General features: G+C 42.9%; 1 protein-coding gene across 1 annotated transcript; it reads right to left on the minus strand.

Annotated features, from left to right (window-relative positions):
- Nucleotides 1-2,940: 2,940 nt before the first annotated feature.
- On the minus strand, nt 2,941-22,233 carry LOC122618496 (ras GTPase-activating protein raskol). Its single transcript, XM_043794970.1, has 7 exons — nt 21,545-22,233; nt 16,336-17,165; nt 16,047-16,210; nt 9,291-9,357; nt 9,102-9,229; nt 6,905-6,999; nt 2,941-4,121 (listed from the first exon to the last, which is right to left on the minus strand). Exons 2-7 carry the CDS (start codon nt 17,037-17,039, stop codon nt 3,534-3,536), a joined length of 1,746 nt encoding a protein of 581 aa, XP_043650905.1. The 5' UTR covers nt 17,040-17,165; nt 21,545-22,233; the 3' UTR covers nt 2,941-3,533.
- Between the last annotated feature and the right edge of the window lie 968 nt (nt 22,234-23,201).

Below are 23,201 nucleotides of genomic sequence, written 5' to 3' on the forward strand. Positions count from 1 at the left end.
CCAAATGGTCGTAACTTTTGTAGACTTTCTACCCCCGACTCCCCGACTTACCCCTCTTTGCACCCCTTACCTATATCCCATTTCACCAAAACAAATGCCAAGTAGGAAACGCATTTGGAGGGCTGCCCCCTTCACCATAGCACGTCAATAAAAATGGCAGCGCTCTAGAAATGTGTGTGTGTGTGTGTGCGGCCCCAAACTCCAACCCCCCCTTCAAAGCACCCCTGACGCCCACTGTCACCCCACCGCCCACCCCTGCAACTGCGCGCATGTCGATTTCAGGCGCTTTGGACCAATGGCGTAGACAATGCTGCGGGAAATGAAGTTTGGGGAATGGGGGCCGCTGCTTAGAAGCGTTCTCAATGGTGACGAGTTTTTTATCGCTTTTTGTTTTGCATGCGAATTGAATGCATTTTATTGGCCAAAAGCCAGAACAGACAAAACCGGACCCAAAACAAAGGCGCCAGCAACTGGTGGTCCTTGACGAGCACAGGCCTGAGGATTCGCTTTATCTTCCGCTGGCAGAGGAGCAGGATATTCGGCTCGGAGACCTCGACATTCCTTTATTTGTCCCCCCTTAATGGACATTATGGCTCGTCCTATTATGTGGTCATCTTCCAGGACAATGAGGCACAGGAAGTGAATGTAGTAGTGGTCATCATAGTTTACTGAAGCGAAGAAATTTGAGAAATAGAATTCGACAAAATATTAAAAATTAACTTACGTTTAAAGCTTATTCGTATGTATACGGCATAAGTTATTTTGAAAGTTTTAATAACACATAAATATTCATATTTAAAATTTGCCAGACTTGGTAAAATATATAATACTTTAAAAATTAGATCAACATTTTTTTATTTAATATTTTATCGTTTTTGTAATGGTATAAAAAGGCTGAGCAGCTTTATGTCTAGATTCTCATCACTTCTCCTCCAACGCATCCCCACTTCTTTTTCACCACTGCAGTCATAATTTTGGGCGTTTTTATACACGACCCACCGCAGCATTGTTTGCTGCGTTTAGTTGCAATAATTTATGGCTGGGATTTAACAGCGTCGCACAAATTTTTGCCAACTCTGGCAGAGCGACGCCCCTCTATCTGTCTCGTTTGTTCCTACTTTCTTTTCGCTTTGGGTTCACCTGACCAAAAATGGGAAATGTGCCCGTCCTAATCGTGATTTGTGTTTCAAATGAGGCCAAATGCGAAGCAGTCGAATGAGGAGGCTGATAAGAAAAGTGGGTGGCTCAGGAAAATGGCTGGAAATGAAAAGCAGCTAACTTTATTTGAAGCGGGAAAACTTTTTAGAAAATAATCTGACTGAGACAATTGAATTTTGATGTGTATTTTATCACATTTAATTCTTTTACTAGCGCATGCAGTTTAATATAATGATGAAATGAAAGGATGAAAATAGAGATAATGTTCCATTAAGTTACTTAAAAACAATATATAGTATATACAAATCAAAATATAGTATAGTATTTATTTATAAAATAGTATAATAGTATAGTATTTATTTATAATATAGTTTAACTTAATAGTAAAAAATCTTTAAGGGTCTATTTCCATATAGTTGTACCGTTTTGTTGTTGCCTTGAGAAACTTGTATTATATAAACTCATTACTTTTTTAAATAGCTAGAACAAAATAATTAAAATGATAGCAATATTGAACATATAAAATGACAATATAACATTACAATTTTTTAATATTGAACTAGTTCATTCCCCCTAAAAGGTTTTTGATTTCTAACATCATTACGAATCTTAGGTTTTTCATGAGGAATCATAGGATTTTTTGTTAATATCGGATTGACGCCTCATCAATGAAATAGTAGAACAACAATTAAAATTAAACCATATACATATTTAAACATATTGGCGTAAGTTCACTGTGCGGAGTGTTCACTGTATTTTCAATTCATTTACAATAACACGAGCCATCTGGCGGCGTAACGCGTTAGCTTACCAAACTTACACAAATCTGACATAGAATTTCTACACATTGACAAAGGCGACCCCTATCTGCAGAATGGGTTGACAGTAGCTAGATGGCGCAAACGAAATCATTTTGAGTCGCATGTTATCCGCTAGGTGTCGCTCTAGAAAAATGTAGAATGCGTAAGTCATGTAGATATGGAATATATTCTGATTAATAAATGATAAGAACAACAAAGAAACAAGTTAAAGTATCTTCACATATAGAACCATTTTTCATTTAACTAAGAAACTCGTCGAACAGTCCATGTTCCATGTCGCAACATATTTGCTAAGTGCGCCAGCCTTATGCGACAACTCTGGCTTCAATCTACCCCAAGAGTTAATGGACTTACTTCCACAATTACCGCTAATTGCCGGCGGCTAAGAGAGCGTAAAATTAATTAAATTTACTTGGATTTTTGCACCTCAACTTGCGCGCGCCCATTAATTAGTGGCCAACGGTAATTTCGTGGCAGCGCTCAATCTTGAGCGTTAAGTTGTCGCGGCTGCTTGAGCAATTCAGTTTGCTCTGCTGCATTTTGTCAACCTGATTGGCCAGAAGTTGCCGTCATTAGGACGCGTTTAGCGCTCTTGACTTTCGCCAGCGCCACCCACTGCCGCCCACACGAATGCCACCCACTTCCGCCCACGCTAATGCCACGATGTGGATAACAATGATAATGGCAATTAACTAATTTTAATTAAAACTGTTTGCTATTCAATTAAATTATCAAGAAACTTGTCTATACTCCAATAGTAAATTTAAAAACATTTTATTTCGATTTTTATGTTTTCCTTTGCTTTTAAATTTGAAAAACACTCATCCCACTTATTCAAAAAATTCACCATTTGCTGCTGATGACAATGCGTCTTTTATTTTTTATTTTTTGATTTTCGATTTTTTCTGGTTTCTGATGTATATATCTTGTGTGTATTTTGCTTGGTTTTGTGTGTGTTTAGTGTAGAATTTAAATACATTTAAATTTAATTTTAAATTTATGCTATGCACTTCGATCTGCGTTTAAAACATAAAAAATTGCACCGCTCGTTGTGTTTCAATTTGTTGAAATTTTCTCCTTGTTTTTTCCCAAGTGATTTTGCCTCTCTGAACCGATTTTCCTATCCTACCCCTCGGTCCCCTCTCCGCATTCTTTCGCTTGCTCTATTTTAACAAAGCTTAAGTTTAGTTTACAACTGGAGACTTAAATGTAAATGTTGGCTACGTTTAACTTTAATCTCGCATTTTCGGTTATATTCGTGTTACCCTTTTCGTTATATCCTCTCGGGGATTTTTCCACTCGCTTTGCGTTCGAAAATTCTGATAAAGTTGTGAAGCTCACAAATCGCAAATTGGTCGAAGTTTCACCACTAATAAAATGAATAATGAATTGTTTTTTAAAGAGAAAAGGTTACAAACTTGCGGGAAAATGCATGACACTTGCGACCGATTCGGATAAACCTGATCAGAATTGCGAACGGAAGAGGAGTGATCCCCTTTCTTGCTCCTAGGTCATGGACAGGTTCAACTCCTCGCTGCCATTGGAAGATGGTGGTCAGAAGATCACCGTCAGCGGTCGCCGAAAGTCCGCGGCGGTGGCACCACCACCTCCACCGCCCGCGCCCCCGGCAGCGCCTGCAGCCCCACCCCCCCCCGCACCCCCCGCTGCCGCTGCCGATGCCAATTGACCGCCGTACTGCTGGGCATATTGGGCATAGTCCAGACCCACGTCGCTGGGCGAGTGCAGATGCGGCTTGGACTCCACCGCCTCCAGTTGGGGCGTGGCATCGCGGTCATCCAGTCCGCTGCTGCTGTTGTTGTTGTGCGAGCTGGCGCTGCCGCCCCCGCCACTGCCCCCTCCCCCGCTGAGCAGCAACTGTTGCTGCTGTTGCTGTTGCTGCTGCTGTTGCTGCTGCTGCTGTTGCTGCTGGTGGTGGGCTGCTGCATGCTGCTGGGCACCATAGATCTTGGATATGTCGAAGGCATAGTTGGCCGCCCGATCCTGGTACATCTTGGAGTCGAAGTACGCCTTGGTCAGCACACTGGGGTCCAAGTAGGCGCTGTAGGCGCTCGCCTGCGAGGAGTTGCTCAGATACGAGCTGCGCTCCAGGGCGAACTTGTCCATCTGACCGGAGAGGGTGGCCTGTGAAGGACAGGCAAGGACATGAATACTTAGTTTGATTTTGAATGAGCATATCATTTAAATGATAAAATAATAAACGAAAGGATTTAACACTTCAGCAGTTGTATTAGTTTCCTCTTGTTTCCCCTTTTAAACCATCTATGTATATAAATATTAATAATAAATATTAATTAATAATACATAAAATGCTTTATTGTTTGTACGTGCTGTAAAATTTTAAACACCAAAGGCTGCGTAGTAGAAACCATCGCTTGTTACATATAAACTGCATAACAACATTTGAATATTTATATTGAGTTCACCCTAAGCTGTTTAACCATCGTTATCCCAGCGAATCGAAACCATATCAATAGGTTTTAAAATGTAACCAAGCAAAAAACCTTTAAAATGCATAAATCAATAAAAGATAACTGGGTGATTCCTATTGTACAACATCTAAGGATGCCATGGAAACCATCTGAGCTTCTCAAACGAACCCACTTAATTTGAGCCAAATCAACCGCAGACAACTGGAGTGCTTAACCTTCTGATTAGTGCAAATTGCTTAACACTTTTGCGGCTTTATTTGACCAACTAATTGTGGCTGAGGCGAAAAACAACCCCCGCTGCGCCTCCCCCTCACTGCAAACCGAAACGGTCTCAATTTAATTTTATTTGATTTGCAATACGTTTTTCATTGCTACACCAGTTGCCAGTTCTTCTCGTTGATGCGAATGATTCTCGCAATGGGAATGGGAATGGGAATGGGTATGAGTGAATGAAAATGTGAATGTGAATGTTAACGGGTACTAAGCACATCAGAGGGTTGTTTTGCTTCATTTCCGTTTTGTTTTGAGTGGTTGCTGCTGGCCGAGGGGTTGTGCACTGCGCTCCCCTTTTTTTCGAAGCGAACCAAACACTTGGCTCTGGGCTATAATTATGTTGTTAACACATCATCATCATCACCAACCTCCTCAACATCGTCATCCTGGCCTCCCCAATTGCTTCGCTTCCCTCGTTTTTGGCTTGTCTCTGGTGCCGAGAGCGTTTTGGATTACAATTTGATTTGATTTGCACCCAATTGGGAATTAGTGTGGATTCGTAAATATTTTGATCCATCGCATTAACGAGTGGATATTCTGTTTGTCTTCTGGCTGGGCGAAGGCTCCGGTTACTTATCCGTGTGCCAGTTAATTGGTTTAGAACCCCTTGTTGGCCGAGTGGGTTACGCAACGCGGTTCTTTTAGGGCAGGTGGCAGGTGAGCCAGGATGACACTTTAGTGTTTAGTCAGGAATTCAGCAGCAGCTGTGTCAACAAGGTGTTTTTTGAGTGGATTTTGAACGATCAATTAATAGAAGTAGAAGTACGAGAAAGGCTACCTGTTAGAAATATCCCTCTGGAGTCCAATTAAAACCCAAAAAAACAACCAGCAAACATATTCGTTCAAAAAGTCTAGGCTGTTTCTGATTATATACTGTTTCTTTTTACAAACAAATTGAAATGTTGTGTTTTTTTATATTTATTTCCACTATTAATATTAAGCTATTAATCCAAGTGCTCCATGATAAAAGCTAAGAGCCGATGTAAGAGTTCTCATACAAATTTAAGCAGGAATGCTGTCAGCAATTTGCCATGTCAGAGGTTTGAGACCCGCCCACTATGCAATTTTCCTGCGGACACCAATGCTCCTTCATTCCATCACTCAGCATCGAGATTTGTTTGGCTTAAACTTAGTCTATTATTACGGCGGAGGAACGGAGCGATGTGTGTTATTATCCAGCAAATGTTAATGCCAGACCTTCAACACCCGCACCGCATCTGCAACGCCACATCAATCACGCAGTGAAATAGGCATCGCCCCGAGAATTACATACATGGCCTCTGAACAGAATGGACAATGGTCGCTAGTCGAGAGTCCGAGAGTCATGGCTTTTAATGGGCTTTGTTAATCAATTGAAGTTGGGCATGGGTAGCTGACCACCTGATGGAGGCACAAAGGCCCGAACTTTGGCTACGGCTCAACCATTCTCGGGATTCCTTGCAGAGCAGCTTTCTCGGGGCAGCTGTTCCACTTCTGAGGACATTTACGATTCGATTCACGATCACACGTCCAACGTCCCACCTGTCCGAGTTTGTTTGTTTTTTCAGGACACGCCTGCCCTTGTTTATCAACTCGATCTGGCCGAAAACGGGGAACCCCCACTCCCTGGAACCGCTAAACATGTAATGACAACTTGCCGGCCAAATCCTTTGGCATGACATGTCAGAAAACTCAATTGGGCCAGGATCAGCCGCTTTTTCGCCTGCCTAGTCACAGATGCACCGAGGAAAATAAGTTATGGCTTTCTAAGTCATCATCTAATGTAGTTACTTATATATTATATCACTAGTTTTCAATGGTGTCCATAGCACAGAGTTTCTTAATGATTTTATAGAAAAAGTAATGCTTTTCAACTTATTCACTTTATATTTTTAGATGTTTATGTAAGCCATTGTTCTAAATACAACCCGAATTCAATTTTATTTCTCTCAGTGCATCGCAGGCATGTTTTCCGCCTTTTAAAGTGGGCGTCTTCCGTAGGAGTTTGTAATTATGTTATTAAGGCAACCCGCCGCAGTAACCTCCGCCCATCTGCACACACTACACACTACACACTACACACTATACTCGTATATATGTCTGTAATTGGTCTCCGCTACCGTTCAGCCGTTTTGATGGACACGGTGGCACTTGAGGTCTATGGAGAGGGGGTCGAAAGGTAGAGGGGACAAGGTGGAAAGGGCGCTGGGCAGCGGGACTCACCTGCGTCGTGGTTGGCGTCGATGTCTGGCCGAGATGGCTGCCCAGGTGATAGGCAGCCGCTGTGGGACCGGGCGCAAAGTAACCGGGCGTAATGCCTGCAAGTGAAGCGAACAACATCGGAGATGAATTCAGTGTTCAGTGGGGTTAAGGATGGGAAGGGGTTAAGGAAAAAGGGATTTATCAATTATCATCGTGTTGCAACCACAGTGGTAATATCTATAATAAAAGGTGTTAAGTAAATAACTACACACATCAACTTAAGGCACTTAATTTTATATTTATATTTTTTAAGGTATATGCTTGCTTAGAAACATAAACCAAATTTTAAATCAGTTGCAATTTACTGGTTCAGAAAAAACATAGTACAACTGGCAACTTTGTTCCTTATAATAATTTCCAAATATTCTGATTAAATTCCCCACTAGTTAAAGTTTCTTTAAAACACTGAATCTCGCACCACTGTGCATCTGGACTTGGACTTGAAATGCAGCTTCGTTGCGGCTCAGTTTGAGGTTGCCTTGGTGTGTGTTTAAAATAATTGCCACTCGAAATATTTGCGTTCTTTGTTCGGTCAACTCTTTCATTTTGTTTAAATAATCATTTTTCTTTCGGGGTCGCCATCGCCATCGCCGTTTAATTGGGCGCTGAATCAGCTATTTCACTTGGAAATGAGTGTGTCAGATCTGTAGAGACAGAGATAGACAGAGAGAGTATCTACGTATCTGGTAGATGATGATCTGGTAGATGCCTGGAAGTCATTATCAATTGCCCTAAACGGTAGTCGTCCATCTGCTCGTCTGGCCTTTTGTGGCCAAGTTGATAATTACAGGCGCCGCTTATTGAAAGTCTTCAGCATTTATTTCATTGATGCTATGGCGCTATGGATTTGATTGAGAGTCCGCGTCCAACCGAATTTGGATCTTCCACCGAGCAATTAAATTCGCTTAGACAACAAAGTTTCCATCGAACGCAAGAAACACAATGTAGTTATCTGAAAGATTTCTTTCTTTTCAACTCTTTGGCGATTTCAAGTAGCGACGGTTTTGGCTGCCATCCATCATTGTTATTATGATAATAGCGGATTAGGTTGTTGATCCATTGTTGTCCATCTTTTTGTAATGACCGGTTGCAGTAAACAAACGGAAGCTCTGTTGTTTGGAATTTCATAAAAGGGGTTTTAAGTGGTCCGTGTTCCATCTTATACGAATAATTGTCTTAAAAAGAGTAAGACATCTCTAGCAGAGCTAAAAATTAAGTTAAGTGTATTTCTGTATATACCTATACCCAGATTTTATTAATTCCTCACACAAATTCTTGCGATATACTTATGTTTAAGTAATTCCACAGTTGACTGCACTTTTCGCTTACCAAATCCCTTTCCTCACACAAAGTGCACTGATGGGGAAGCCACGAGGCAGCTAAATAGACTAATTCGCTTTATTTATTACGCATTTCCTAGCATTTTTATTATCATTTCCGATGGGCATAAATCATCCAGCTCCGTGAGGGAAAGGAGACTAACTTAAACCGAGAAAACTTGCGTTAAATTGAGGGCCCAGGCTCATGGCCGGGATAACAACCGCTCGGGGTGAAAGACAAAAAACGTGACAAATGCTAATTTAAAACCTCCAACCGGCGGCCAAAAACTACATACAACCCACCCACTTCCAGTTCCATTTCCACATTTCCACTCCCCGTTTCATGACCATAGAAAATCATGAATGGAAACTTATGCTCCTGCTCATGGCTCATGTCACATGGCTCTTCCCTGCCTGTCTGTCTATCTGGCTGTCTGGTGTTCCTTTGCCCCGATCCTCTCCAGTCACTCGAATGAGTTGCTAAGCCAGGATGATGACTTCACAGTTTGTCAGCCAGATGGGTGGTGGCTATAAAGGATACTTGGGGGGATAGTTGTGCCATTGACTCATACCCCCAAATCCTATTTATTTCGTGTCAAATTTGCATTTGTCTTGTGCTTCTGCCGCTAGTTTGCATATTACTCACTTATTATTATGCTTAGCGCTTTGCTTTATGGATTTTCGTGGTTCTTAATGTGGTAGTTTTTGACATAATTTGCGGCTTGAAAGGAGTTTTCTTTAAGCGATGTGTGTGTTTTGGGGGAAAAGTGAATTTCTTATAATTGGAGCGGATTTTAATGAATAACTTAAATGCGTGGTAAACTACGTCGTGGACTTACCCGCTCTTAACGCCTCCACGGGCACAGATGGATATGGCATTGGATAGGGATAGCCATCGCGTCTCAGGGCTTTTGGCTTTCGTCGCGGTCTGTATTTGTAGTCCGGATGCTCCTTCATGTGCATGGCCCTGTCGAAAAGGAATCCTTAAGTTAGTAATCTATAAGTATAATGAATCAGATAAAGCTCACCTCAATCGTTTGGCCTCGTCGATGAACGGACGTTTCTCCTCCTCGGTGAGCAACTTCCACTCGGCACCTGGAAAATCGAAATAACTCTCGTTAATCCATTAGATACATTTGCTCTCGAGGCTCTTGTCGGAAATCTGGCTACAACAATTGGAGTGCACTCTCGAAAAGCTGTCGCACATAAACATAAAGTCGGGCCGGGGGTCGGGGTCACCACCCGATACCCCAAAAACTTGTCTTGTCTGTGCACCAAGGATAACAGCAAACAATGTCGCTGTCAGTGGTTGTCTGTTGTCTCACTCTGCAGTCCACTATCCGTCTCTTTCCGACCCGCCATTGTTCGGGGTTCCCCTTTTCGATCCAGACGAACACAGAGTGCCAGCCCAGCAGGTGGTTTCGGGTTCTAATTTCGGGTAGGGGTCGCTGGAGAAACATAGGAACGTTCTTGAGGGCGTTGGCCAGGATGTGTACAAGGTACTCCCACACAGTTGCACGTGCCGCCACACAGATACTTTGTGTGTGTGCGGTGCGGTACACAAGCAAGGACACATCCTATAAGGACACGTCCTATGAGGAGACATCGCATAAGTGGCACATGGGGTTGCTTTCGTGGAAGCAGGTCTTCCATTCTGGCTGTGGATCGTCCATTGTGTGTTTGGAAATTGCAAATGTTTTTAAGTTAATGTAAAACGTTATAATGACATGTGTCATATGCCGTCTGATGAGGGGACATGGTGTCAAGGAGAGAATGAGTCGATGAGCTCTGCAGTACTGGAGTTTCCACAATAACAAGGACCTTCTAACCAGTTAAACAGTTGGGGAGTTTTAAGATGGTACTGGATTTGGTTGGCTGAGCAGGCTAACCACTTTTACAGATTGTCTAGAAAGTAATGTAATGTTGTTGGCTTGCACTTAATCATTAAGGATGTCATTTAGTCATAAATGCCACTACTTTATTTTTATTTAATTTAATTTATAATTAATTTGGCATCTACCTTAAAAATTTATATAATACATGGATGGTAGAATTCCAAACCTTTAATATTTCGCCTAACAAAGTCGCAAGCAAACGATTGTAATTCCATAATCAGCTAAGAAAACCGAAGAAATTGTTGACATATTGAAAGTAAATTAGTTGATGAATTGCCTGGGAATCGCTTGGTGTGTGGGTGTGTGTGTGTGTGGGGGGCAAGTCGCTAATTAGTTATAACGTGTAATTTTAGTGGCTTGTCAGGCGGACACAAAGCCGGAATAATGTCACATACACACTTGGTCACAAAAGCCAGCCACTAACACACACCGGAGGCATTGTTATGACAGACAACGATGACAGGGCCAACTGGAAGTCTCTTCTTGGTCGAGGAGCAAACGAATCGAGTGTCAGAGCCAGACTTGGACTAAAGCCCACACAGGCAACGAAAACTATAACAATAAGGCCAATACAAAGGCTGAAAGGCCTCCCGAAACTCCATACTCCATACTCCCACTCCCCATACCAATCCCCATCCCACTGGCACCCACTCATAATGGTAAAATACTAATTTATAGATACATTGACAGTGCCAAGGGCCCAACTGGCCATCAAATGAGCAACTCTCCTTCTGGGGACGACACCTTCGAGAGAATGGATTGTTTGGGGCGCTGTGGATGTGCATGTGGATGTGGATGTGGGAAGAGGGAGGCGGTGCAAAGGCGCCCTGGACATAATAATAAACAAGACCAGCAGCCGGTGGACATAGATGGGGGCATACTTGTAGATACAAGTTGAGCAGTTGAATAAACTAGACCCACAAAAGGATGACAATGACAATGTCTATGTTTGCCCAATGTCTATGATGTTGGCGCCCCTTGGCCAAACAGACAACTCCAGCACTCCAGCACTTTACCAATTCAGCACACCAGCACTGCAAGGCAGTCCGAGAATTTTCTCCTCACCGGCTGGCTGGTTGACCAGCTTAATAATTGATACGAAAAACAAGCCAGCACTTGGCAGTTGCGAGATATTTCCGAGACTCTTTCTGTTACAATTAACAAGTTTTTCCGGCCTGGAAACGTTGCACGTTTCGTTCGCCTAACCCACAGAGCAAATATTTGACCATCACCATTTGACCATCACCAGTTGCAGTTTCTAGTTTTTGTGGGTTCTTCTTTTTTTTGGGGTACACGGCAGTTACACTTTCCACTCACCCGGACAATCGGGCTACTTATGGGATTACTTAGCCACTCTTCTGCTGGTGGCTCAGTTTTGGGGGCCCCACTCATAACGCGACCACAGATTAACTTGTTTGCCCAGCAATTTGATGGCCTTAGGTGGAGCGTTGGGAGTTTTCTCCATTTTCTTTGCCCCCCCTTTTGGTCACTCGAAATCTGGCTTATTTGCTGGTTCTTTGTTGCGGGAATCGTGAGAATAAGTCCCAAGTTCTAGCTGGCCTAGTGGGTAGGAAAAACTTCTCACACTGGGATTTGAACAATGGCTTGTTTCTCAAAGGTTAGATCTGCAGATGGAAGTAAGGTACTAGGTTACTTAATATGTAATTAAGTGGTGTCTACTAGCTTTTCTCTCAATAGGTTCAGGGATACTCTTCAAATATTATACAGTATATTTTGATATTTGAACATTTAAAAATAATATGATCTAGAACCTGTAAACAACCCAAACAAACAACCTATTTTGCATCTCTATCTTCTTGTAATAACAGTTCCGATTAAAATAAAGCAAATGAAAACGTTCAATAAAAGTTTCGCTATCACTTGGTGAATTTCGTAGCATACTTAAAAGGTGTTCTGCAAATAAAGTGATCTTCACCTAAATGAAGGATATGTGTTTTGCATGTACATATATGCACTCTGCTTAAGCGGTGATCAAGTGATTTACCCTTGCGTGGGCATGATATACCCCTTGCCTAATGAGTAAGGGGTGTAGTAGAGCTTTGTTTACAATTTCCTAAAGTTCCCGTCAATTCTTTTTGTTTCCACCCATTAAACACACTCGTCTTCCACCTGTCAGTTGCCACTGGCAGGCAGCGTCGTAGCCTTCACGCCCACCCAACGGCCCAACGGCCCACCGCCCACGTAAACGCCTCCTCGAAAGCTTTTTCCAATTGCAAACTAATCAATTGTTTGCATTTTATTAAGCAACAAAAGGGGATCAAGGGGGTGTGGGCAAAGGCTTGAGTTCGACCTTTTGTGATTGTTTGGCATTTTTCCTGCGCCTGTTCCTGCTCCTTGGGCCTTTTGTTGCGCCGTTTCCAGCGGCTCATTCAACCAACTCTCCTCGGCTTTGTCTGCCATTATGAAATATTCCCGCCGGAGAGGCTGGAGCTTTGATTAAAAATAAAGAACATTGTCGAATCGACAGGTTTTTCAATTATTTGCGAATATACAAAACGCGGTGCGAAAGACTTTTCCACGAAAGGCAGAAGCAGTGTTGTTGTTGTTGCTGCTGTCGCCTTTTGTTTGTGCCACCGCTCTGGTTGTTGGTAATTCAAATTTCCAGACAGTAATTAATGACAGTTACAATTTCAATTAAGCCCGCGCACAGCACTGAATTGTTTTCTATAACATTCACTTTTATTTCATTTCATTTCATTTTATTCTATTTTATTTTACCCACTCATACATATATACAATTTTATCCAGCCTTTTGTGGGCTTTTCTGTTTGTTTATTTTTTTTGTGTTTGGCGTATAAAATAAATGGCAACGCCAGCGGCGACGGCGTCTGAAGCTGAAGAGCCACTCCACTGTAGCCGCTGTATGGGGCCCTCTCGCTCGCACGCGCACGCCCCGTCTCTTTCTGTCGCTCGCGAAGCATGGGCATCGCACTGTGGTGAAAAAGTAGCTTTCGCGCCGCCATTTTTTGTGGCGCCTTTGTTTATGCCACAGTTATTTTGCCTCCTCTTCCTCGGCCATCATCTTGCGGCTTTTTGTGCTTTTTCTGTTTGGCAATTCCTCTCATAATGAGCGTGGCCTTTGTCGTTGTTGTTGTTGCTGCTGTTGTTGTTGAATTATTCATTTAATTGAATGTTGGCTTAACTTTTTCAAGTGCAAAAAACTTTGACATTTTGTGTAAATGTGGCAAATGCTTGCTGCTGCTTTCCTTTTTACGGCCCCCTGTGCTTTTTCTCTCATTTTAATTTTAATTTTCATTTTGTTTGCTTTGTTTATTTAAATAAATCGCTTTTGTTTGGTTGTTTTTGGTGTAATGAAAGTGATAAGTACAGTGAAAGCTGATAATGTGGCAGTACTCATTCGTTGCTTTTTAAGAACCTATCACAAAAAGGGGACTTATAAATGTGAAACGTGTTATAAATCTTTTTTTAAATACACGAGTCGCAATAAAAGGCATGTAAAATCCCTCTTATATTTCGAAGTAATAGTTATATTTTAAAATGCTTTTCCAAGTCCTGGCTTTGCCTGCCAAAAACACAATTTCTTCTACAAGCTAAAGGAAAATATTTATTCTTGAAAGGAAAACCCGAAATGGTTAAATACGTAGCATGTAAAGGACAATCCCTGGTCTCGCGGTCATACTTTCCAACAACCAGGTGGCTGACAGTTTAGCTTTGGCCCACTCTGTCCCAGTTCCACCTTTGCCACAAAAGAATTTTCCGAGCTCCTGCCCCTCCACCACCACCACCACCACCACCCCCTCGATGTTCAGCCCGCTCTAAACAAACTTAACAAAGACTGCAACTGACAGCAAATATTACTGAAAGCGAGAGGACGAGCGAGAGGAGCTGTCAATTCGCATAATGGATTTGCCAAAAAGCGGACTAAAAAGGAAAATGTGAAAGGCGAACAAAAGCTTTGCAGCTCGACAATATCAACAATAACAGCGCTGGAAAAAAGAAATCGAAAGAAAATAATTCGAAATTCAAGTTTGCCTCTAAATTGTATTTAAGTTTGCTGCATCCCATCGATATGTTTACTTGAACTCTTGGCATTGGCAGAGAATTGGACTCGGAACCCCAAATGGATGTACAATCAATGGATGGCTTATAAGGAGAAAGGGGGTCCTCAAGGGAGTCCGCCCCCAGGAGCTGGAAAAACCCCTTTCACGTTGTTCGCATCCTTCAGATGCAGTGAGTTTGCCTGTTGTTGCTCTTTGGTTCGCTCAACTGGATGGCAAGTGAGTCGCATTTAATTTGCCTTTGTTTCCACGCCAACAATGGCTAAATAAAAATGCAAGAAAAAGTCATTTAACGAGTGCTTGACTGGGTGAGTTCTGCGTGGATTTCTTACCCAGGGGAAACCCCGTAGAGTTTTATTAAAAAATTGCACAAAACACCAGGAAAATCCTCAAAGTTCAGTTCGATGCTGGCCAAGATGAGCTTGTCTTTGGGTTTTGCATTGGTTTTTCGATTTGATTTTTCTTTTTTGTTATCACTGTTATGACAGCAGCCACTGATTAGTCGAGTCGAGTTGCCCAATCTATAAAATAGGACTGTCATCCAATATGCATGAGCTGATCGAAAAAGGTAGTCCTAAGAACTGGCATTGTATTGTTATGCTAAAGAACTTGGCTGTCGGCTGCCACGTGTCGAGTGTTTGCAGCTTGGATGGAAATTGAATTTACCACACTGAATGCGGAGCGTAAAGGTTTTTGGATTGTATCGATTAAAACACTTGAAAATTATATTTGGTGCGGTTTAATATATAAAACTGTTTTATGGACATATAATGCCAACTGCATGTTCGATTTATTCAATGCTTTCCAATAATTATCAAGTGTGCACAAAGTAGTAGTAGCTTTTTAAATAATTATATCAGCATATTAAGTTTTTCAAGGCCATATTTTCTATGTTATTGTTGATTTTTTTCAGTGTAACAGCTCGAAAACTGCACGCCCAAAAGATGCGAGACCCGAAGAGCCGATAAGACTTGCGTGGGATTAGCTGGCGACGCTCTGAGCCCAGCCAGAAGTAAACTACTTAACTTTGCAACTAGTTAACATAAGCGGGTGAGAGACAAAGGCGGCCGTGATTTGGCGAATCAAACTTAATCGGGTGGGTGGGTGTTGGGTGGACTCTGGGCTATGTGATCTGTGGACAAGGTCGATCCCAAGACCGAACCCCTTCAGTGATTCTGCGTAATCAACGGCTTCCTGCGCTGCTCTTCCTGCTCTTCCTGCTCATTGTTTGACAGCCGCTTGTCACTTTTGACAGTTGCGTTGAGTGGCGGGTGTTTTTTGGTTTGTCATTGCCATTGTACAGTTGGGTATTACGTTGATTAGTTGAACTTGCATAAGCGTAGGACAGAGATGGAGCTGGAGATTGGTGGGAGTGAGTGGGTGCGAGAGATTGGCAGGTCGTGTGCCGCATTTTAATTTCATTTTGTATTTCGTATTGCCATCCATGGCCCATCCCTTTGTCCGCAGATTATACACATTTCGAAAGAAACGTTGCCACCAGATAACCGAGGCTTTCGTGGCTTTCGTCATACAAAACACACACACACACACGAAACGAGGAGCTCAAGTGAGCTTGGTTGGGATTTAAATAGTTTGTTTGTTCTGGAAATAACAGCTTGAAGGGGCAATTGTGGCACTCATGGTGGCTTAGATTTGAGGCACTCATGGTGGCTAAGATTCGGGGCACTCAATGTGGCTGAGATTTGAGGCAGAGTGTTGAAGGCATTCTGTTTAAAGCCAGCAAGCCATAAGCCCAAGAAGTGAATACAATGTGTTATAAAGACTTTATGAAAAACTGAAAAGCCTTGGTAGCTGCAACTTTCAAATAATGTAATATATTTTAACTCACCCAGCCGTTTGGAAATCTCAGAGTTGTGCATCTTGGGATTGTCCTGGGCTATCTTGCGCCGCTGAAGTCTGGACCAGACCATGAAAGCGTTCATTGGACGTTTGATGTGCTCCTCGTTTTGGCGCTTGGTTGTGTTCTGGATCATCAGGCTGAAGAAGACATCGCTGGTAATGGTAAAAAATGGTAAAAATAAGTCACAAGTTACAAAATTCGTATATTTGTTATACAATGTAAAGTGAATAATAATCCATATGATTTAAAAATATTTATTTCATTTGAAAGCACCCACCTCGCGCTGCTGCCGCTGTTCATGAGGCTGCCCATGTTCTGGTGCAGATTGCTGATGGGCGACGCCTGCGAGTTGTGGTGCAGGTGGGCGGCTGCTGCGGCGGCCATCACGCTGCTGGAGGCTGGAGCACTGTGGTGGCTGTTGGCCGCACCGCCGGCCACTGAGCCCGCACCACCGCCGGCCGAACCACCGCCCAGCTGGGAGCTGCCGTTGCTGTGCGGCTGGTGGCTCAGCGCCTGCGACTGGCTGTGGTGCGTGGCCGAGGAGGTGGACACCGGCGGCTGGCTGTGCTGCGGCTGCTGCTGACCCGCCGGGTGGTGCTGATGCAGCTGCGAGTGGTGGTGCGCCAGGTGGAGCGCCGAGTGGGGATGCAGGCCCAGGCCGGTGGAGCCGTTCGGGGAACCGTTGCTGCTGTTGCTGCTGCACGGGTGGTGCTGGTGCTGCTGCTGATGCTGTGGCGACTGGTGGGGATGGTGGTGCTGGTGGCTCAGCGACAATTGCTGGCCGTGCAGACCGTGGTGCGAGTGGCCGAGTACCTGGTCGGATTGCTGCTGCTGCTGCTGTTGCTGTTGCTGCTGCTGATGCACCGCCGCCGCCAGTTGACCAAGGTGGTGCGTTCCGCCGCCGGAACCCAGGTGAGTTTGCAGGGGATGAGCTAGCGATAGGCCGGTGAGCGACAGGTGCGTGGACAGACGTTCCATCATATCGCAGATGGAGTCGGGCTTCCTTGGCGCCTCAATCTGTGGCCCTCGAGCCGGCGGGCGGACTGGGTGGTGCTGGAACTGTTGGTGCTGGAACTGGTGGTGGTGAGAAGTTGTTGATGCGTTGTGCTGGAAGGAAGTGATCAAATACATATTAGTAATAAGTTAAATATTAGAACTTCATTAAATAGTACAAATGAAATGTTAGGCCTTACAACAAAATGTTGTTTTCTTTAACTTTCTTTTCGTGTGACTTAATATATCTTATATATTATTATTCATCACTTCCTTATGTATATATCAAATTGTGTTTGCCTAATTAATTCACGTGTCCCTATACCATGCGCAAAATCCTTTTATGCGTCTAAGCTCCTGCGTAGTCTAATGGTTTGGAACTCTATCTGGCCAAAAAGTGGGCAGCAAAACTGCTCGAGATGAGACCAGCGTCCAATCCATGCAAATAACCACTGCAGATGACACATTTGCCGAGGATAATGCCAGCCAAATAGCAGGCCAAATGGGTGCATGCAGGATGAGGATTCGCACTCAGTGGAGGCATATGTTCCTGGCACACCCGCACTCGATTGTCCTCGAGATCCTGACGAGGAGGACGAGGAAATCCGAGCCCGAATGCGAATCCGAAAGGGACCATTAAGCAAATTGAAAGCGTTTAGCCGGACGCTGGCTTCTTGACCCTTTTCCCCGCTCCCCCAGCCACTGCCATGCCGTATTTAACACGTTTTGCGAAAGGAGCTGGGGGCAGGGCATCAAGTGGACCACGTAAATCCCGCTTATAATGCACGCACATGTGGGATCGAAAGGACCCAGATCCAGACCCACACCCAGAAGCCTATCAACCGCCACATGACCGGCTCATTCCAGCGTGTCCAAAACAAGCGGCTCGGGTGCAAATAGAGTACACAAAAATGTAAAATGGGAAAGAAATGGATTTCAAGTGCCCCGTCGCATAATGGAAAGGATGGACGACGACGTCGTCGTCGTAGTCGTCGTCTCATTTGTTGTTGTGTTATTGTGCATCCCGGTCGGTTTTAAGGGTTGACATTTGGCCCACACAATGGGCGCGGCAAAGGAGTGAGTCCAATTCCGGTCGAGTTGAGGTGGCAGCCGCCAGCGCGGCTCGCAAGTGGGTTCTTTGGCCCAGAAGTCCACGTCTCCACTCGGCATTGTTTTTTTTGTCCCCGAAGAATGGGCCTCAGACGACATACTTTTAAGAGCTCGAATCAATTAGTTAATTGATTAACAATGCCCCAATGAGCATGGCGGCGGGGAGGGGTGTTGTTGCCGAGCGCAAACAGGAATAATTAATAATATAATTATATTCGAGTGGCTAGTCAGGTAATTAGAGTGAATGGCTTGCAGTCAGAATCCTTTTTACAGGTTCCTTTAAAAATTCATGTCGAAACTTAGCAGCAAACTTACTTGCAAGTTCAAGTTGCGCATTTATTACTCCTTAGTAATCATAATCATTGACTGCCAATTTGAAATTTCTCACTTATTACTCCCAATTAATCATAAACATTGATGACCATTTTAATTAGTGCAGAAATTTAAGCGTTCTTTTTGAAAGATAAACAAAGTGTTTCATGTTTTCAGTTGGGATTACTCAAATATGTTGTATCACTAAATAGACGTGCTCAAGGTAAATTTACCAAAAGTAACAATGCCGTTGACACATTTCTTGATCTTTATGTGAAATTCATCTGTTTTAAAAATAGATGCGCTTCTTGAAATAATTACCAAATATTTATTAAAGGAGCGAGCACTCATTGTTTATTTAAGGAGGTAAGTGCGTTTCCATATATATAATGAATAAAAAAGAACGTATATGTATAATTGTGAGGCTTGTACAAGACAATAAGTTAATTGTTTGTTTTATAAACGCGAGTTTTCGTAAGTTTTTAGTAAATAAAAGTAGTAAAAAGTTTTTTGAACTTATAAATCAGAAACATCCATAATTTTAAAATAACTTTAGCTTTATGAAGTGGCCAACTCTGGTGCGAAACCATTTATCTTTATCTGTCCAATTCGACTGTTTTCTCCCTGCTGCCATATTCCGCAGTCTCGCCTCTTTTTCTTTTGGCCCTGTTCATTGGCACTTCTGGCCATGCCACGCAACCTGGTCAATAACTTGCGTTGGGCTATGCGAGGCGACATCTGCACTGCTTCCGGGCATTACCACTTTACCACTTGGTGTTAAAGTAAAAATTGCCCAAGCATGCGTATTAAGCATGAAATTTATTTTAAAAGTAAAAGGGGGAAAGGGGGGAATGGGCAGCGGTTAGCAAAGGGACACGCATATTTGTAATCCTTATGGAGTGCAAACAAATTTCTGTGTTGTCAAGTTGCCCTCCATATTTTTGCTCCTCCTTTTTACGTTGCGAATTGGCAGAATGCAGAGAGAAAAACGAACTGAGCATGGCTCATTGAAGTTTAATGTAATATATTATATTTGGAAAAAACCCAAAAAATATATCAATTGGATATTTCTGTGGGCTTGACTTTGAAAACTAAGAAAATTCAGAAAAAATAGGTAACTGTTGAAATTTTTCAAGAAATTGGCACTTTTTCCGATGTGGTGCAGCGGTGCAGTGTGGCAGTTGCAGTATCAGTTGCACCACAGGGCCACCATCCGATTCGACGGTTGCACCACCAGCTGTGCACAAATTGCACTCCAGATATTTTTATTTGCTGTGAATATGCCAGCTCCTCCTTTTGATTCGCTGCACCGCCGTGCAGACCAAAAAATGTATCTGCGATGTTTATTTGTAACGGAAATGTAACCGTTAAGCTGGAAAGCGTGGGTCTCCGTCTTCTCGGGGTGTTAATCTAGTAGCCTTAATAGATAACCCACCAGAGGCACCTTCCATTCCGAGACGCTTTCTCATGCAAATCGGATGTTTCGGACTTCGTATCGCAGTAGGAGTAAAGTGAACCCGCTGGCCACTTGAGTTTCGGGGGCCATATAAGTGGTAGAACCCACTCTACAACCAAGTTGGCCTTCTTGTTGTTGCTGCTCCTCGTTCATTTGTTCATCCGTTTGTTGGTGTGTCAAACAAGAATTATGATCGGCTTAGCCACATGCTGAGCCCGAGATCTCTCCCCCAGCCAGATTCTTCGGCTCATTCTCATTCTTCTGCCTCGCAGAGGAGTCTCGCAGTCTGCAGTCTTCTGCCTCGTCTTCAACACAGGTAGAGCTTTAAGTGTCTCCACTTTGTGTTGAAATGTATCGCGGATACGCACCACCGGGCCTCCGGTCCCAGCAGACCACAAACTCCATTCAAAAGTGTCGTCTTGGTCATCCGAGATACCCGCTGGGATCGGATCTTCTCAGGGCCCTAAGCCGCTGGGCCCCCTAATGTTTGTAATTAAGAACTTTCACACTCGCAACAATCGCCTCGTAAACGTGGCAGTGTCTCGATAACCACATACCCTGCTTCCCTGCTCACCCCAGGTTTAGTGTCAGGTTGGTGCCAAGGGCAATCGAAATGAGAAAAAAATAAAAACCAACCGATACAAAGTCAGCTATAACTCGGTATTAATTAGAGTTCTTGCAAACTCTTCTTTGGATTGAGCCTTGTTTTTTGAGCAAATTTATACTACAAACACAATGGCCCCAAAAGAAAGGCGTAAAAATATTCGATTGACATCTGGTGCGCAAAATACTTTCAGAAAACTCTGTTTGCACAATTGTGTTTTTTGTGCGCTGGTCCAAAGTCGATTTCTAGATGATGGGGGCGCGTCACATTAAATTCAATTGTTGTCACATATTTTCGGTAAATATTAATAAACAAACTTTGTTTTCTCCTATTTCTTCTACTATTATTTGCTCTAATTGCGTCATTTCAAATTCTCTGGGGGTTTTTTGACTCGTTGTTTGTTGCGGCTTTTCACATTCCTTGAGTCGTCGTCGTCGGTTTTCATTTATAGTTCGAAATTAAGTTAACCAAACAACTTTGAATGCTCCTCGGAGAAAGAAAACGAGCTTGCTTTAATTCAAGTGGAAGATCGAAAGCAAAAGTAAACATACCTCGAGTGGGGCATAAAGATTCCGACAATGATTTCGCAGAAAATGAAAAGAGGAAAATCCTGAAATTATCCAAACAATAAAATCTGTTGATTCCCCTTGTATCTGACGCACTCAGACTCATTATGTGGAGCTCTCTCCGTGTTTACCTAATTGATGGTCAAGAAAAGTTGTTCAAACTGCGTTCTGAACGGTGAACGATGAATTAAATGAAATTGTTAAAGGGTTGAACGGATTTTTAATTGATTTTTACCTGTTTTTTGACTAGAAGTACTTTAAATTAACTGGGAAAACAGTCTTAAGACAGAAACTTCAAATCTACGGATTCAGACTCTATCAAATTATTTTCTCTTCAGTTATGTGTTGTTAAAAAACTAAACCCTAAAAGTAGATATGTTATAAAACTATGAAATTGAATAATCTATAAAGATTTTGGTGCACATTAAGTTGGGTGTTAGCTTACCTCGAAAAGTTCTGCATTTCCTTTGAATTTCCCGTTTCCCGGCGATTGGAATCAAATATTCGAAGGCAGCATACGAGTATATGCGGAATATACTACCGAATTATGTGGATAATATATGTATGTTTATGGTTTGTTTTTGTCGCTTATGAATTCCACTTTCCGAACTGCTATAAAATGTTGAATTTGTTGACTTTTATGATCTTGAGCTGTTTCGTAACCGAATCTGTTTGACGAACACTTTAACCTATGGATATCACTAGTTTATGTCGACGTGTGTTGTTTGCTATCCATTCATTGATAAGATACTTATGGTGCATCCAATGCGTTGATGCCACAAAGAATGGAGCTCGTTTGATTTGAAGTATGCAAGAGAAATAAGTAGCTTAGGATTTCAAAACTTTATGGCGCAATCTTTGCCAGATTTGTTTGTTTTTTTTTAAACGCTTTGCTTTATTTCGATTTATATTTTGTTTGATTTCTGTGAGCACTTAACGAGCGTTGAAAGTTGATATCATATGAGCACTGTTTGGGGATTTGTGTTTTATTGTTTAGTTAAATGGAGGAAGAAAAGTTTGCTTTGTATTTCACTTTTACTTTGCGATATTTACCGAGAAAAGTTTGTTTATGCGTGTACTTATTTCCTTTGTATATTTATTGGCGAATATTGGTTGCTTTTTGCCGTTTCTTGTGAGGGGGCTAAAACCGTCGCTAGCTGTTGGCTGATCGGCTCTTCTTGGCCAAGTTGGCTGTTGCTGCATCTAAGCGCGCTTTGGCGGCTATTCAACGGATCCGTTCCGACGCGTAACTAAAAACTTGGCGCGCGCTCTCTTCAAAAACACACGAGCCAAAAAACGAGTCTTTTAGTCGCCGAACGGGGCGGGGGGCGTGGCAGGTGGGGCGGCAAGACAGCTGCTATGTAACAGTATCGCTCCACACAAACACACACACTCACACACATAAGCTCATACACATGTGCCAGCAAATCCTCTCTGCAAAAGCTTGTGTTCTCTCTCGCTCTGGATTAATACTTTTTCCGAGAGCTTTCTTTCTTATTGGTTTGTTAAATGTTTTTTATAAGCCTGTTCATAAAGAAACTACATCCACAACAAATTCAAAAATGAGAGCAAAAGTATCGTTGTATTGGTGAGAGAGCCGCACAACGACCAGGTGACATTTCGTGAAGGAAAAATAAAAAACCGAAGAACTGCGACGTCAGGAACAAAAAAAAACACACACACCCAAACCAGCAGAGCAACAGAGACAAAAAATGTCAGACAGAAAGGGACGGACACTGCAGAGGCAGGGCGGTCAGCAAGAGCAGGTGTTGCGTGGGCGTGCGAGCGAGACAAACGTAGTAGCTACTAGGCTACCATAGCCATTTCACTCTACGCAACGAGTCCCATGATGGGCGTTTCCAATTGGAATGCTTCTGGTTGGGGAAGGTTTCGTGTTACATGAAATGCCAAGTGGAAAATGGGGGTAAAGTTGGGGTCTACGACGGTCTTCTCACTGGGAAGAGGTGCCACCATTGGGAGTGAGCTTTTCGGGAGTTTGTCGTTTATTTACCGCATTTGCTTAGAGACCAGCAAAGAGACTCAAAAAATAAATGAAAAAAAGTGAAAAACAAACCATCGAAAGCAAAATCAACTAATCTTAA

This window comes from Drosophila teissieri, chromosome 3L (genome assembly GCF_016746235.2).
Source record: "Drosophila teissieri strain GT53w chromosome 3L, Prin_Dtei_1.1, whole genome shotgun sequence".
NCBI classification, from domain to species: domain Eukaryota; kingdom Metazoa; phylum Arthropoda; class Insecta; order Diptera; family Drosophilidae; genus Drosophila; species Drosophila teissieri.

What these genes read in the sequence shown, in the direction of transcription:
- LOC122618496 (XM_043794970.1), bottom strand. Translation starts at nt 17,039, where the DNA reads ATGATGGAACGTCTGTCCACGCACCTGTCGCTCACCGGCCTATCGCTA. An exon ending in CGTGGAGGCGTTAAGAGCGG is followed by an intron (nt 7,000 to 9,101) that starts GTAAGTCCACGA and finishes CTTCACTTGCAG; the next exon opens with GCATTACGCCCGGTTACTTT. An exon ending in CGACGCCAACCACGACGCAG is followed by an intron (nt 4,122 to 6,904) that starts GTGAGTCCCGCT and finishes TGTCCTTCACAG; the next exon opens with GCCACCCTCTCCGGTCAGAT.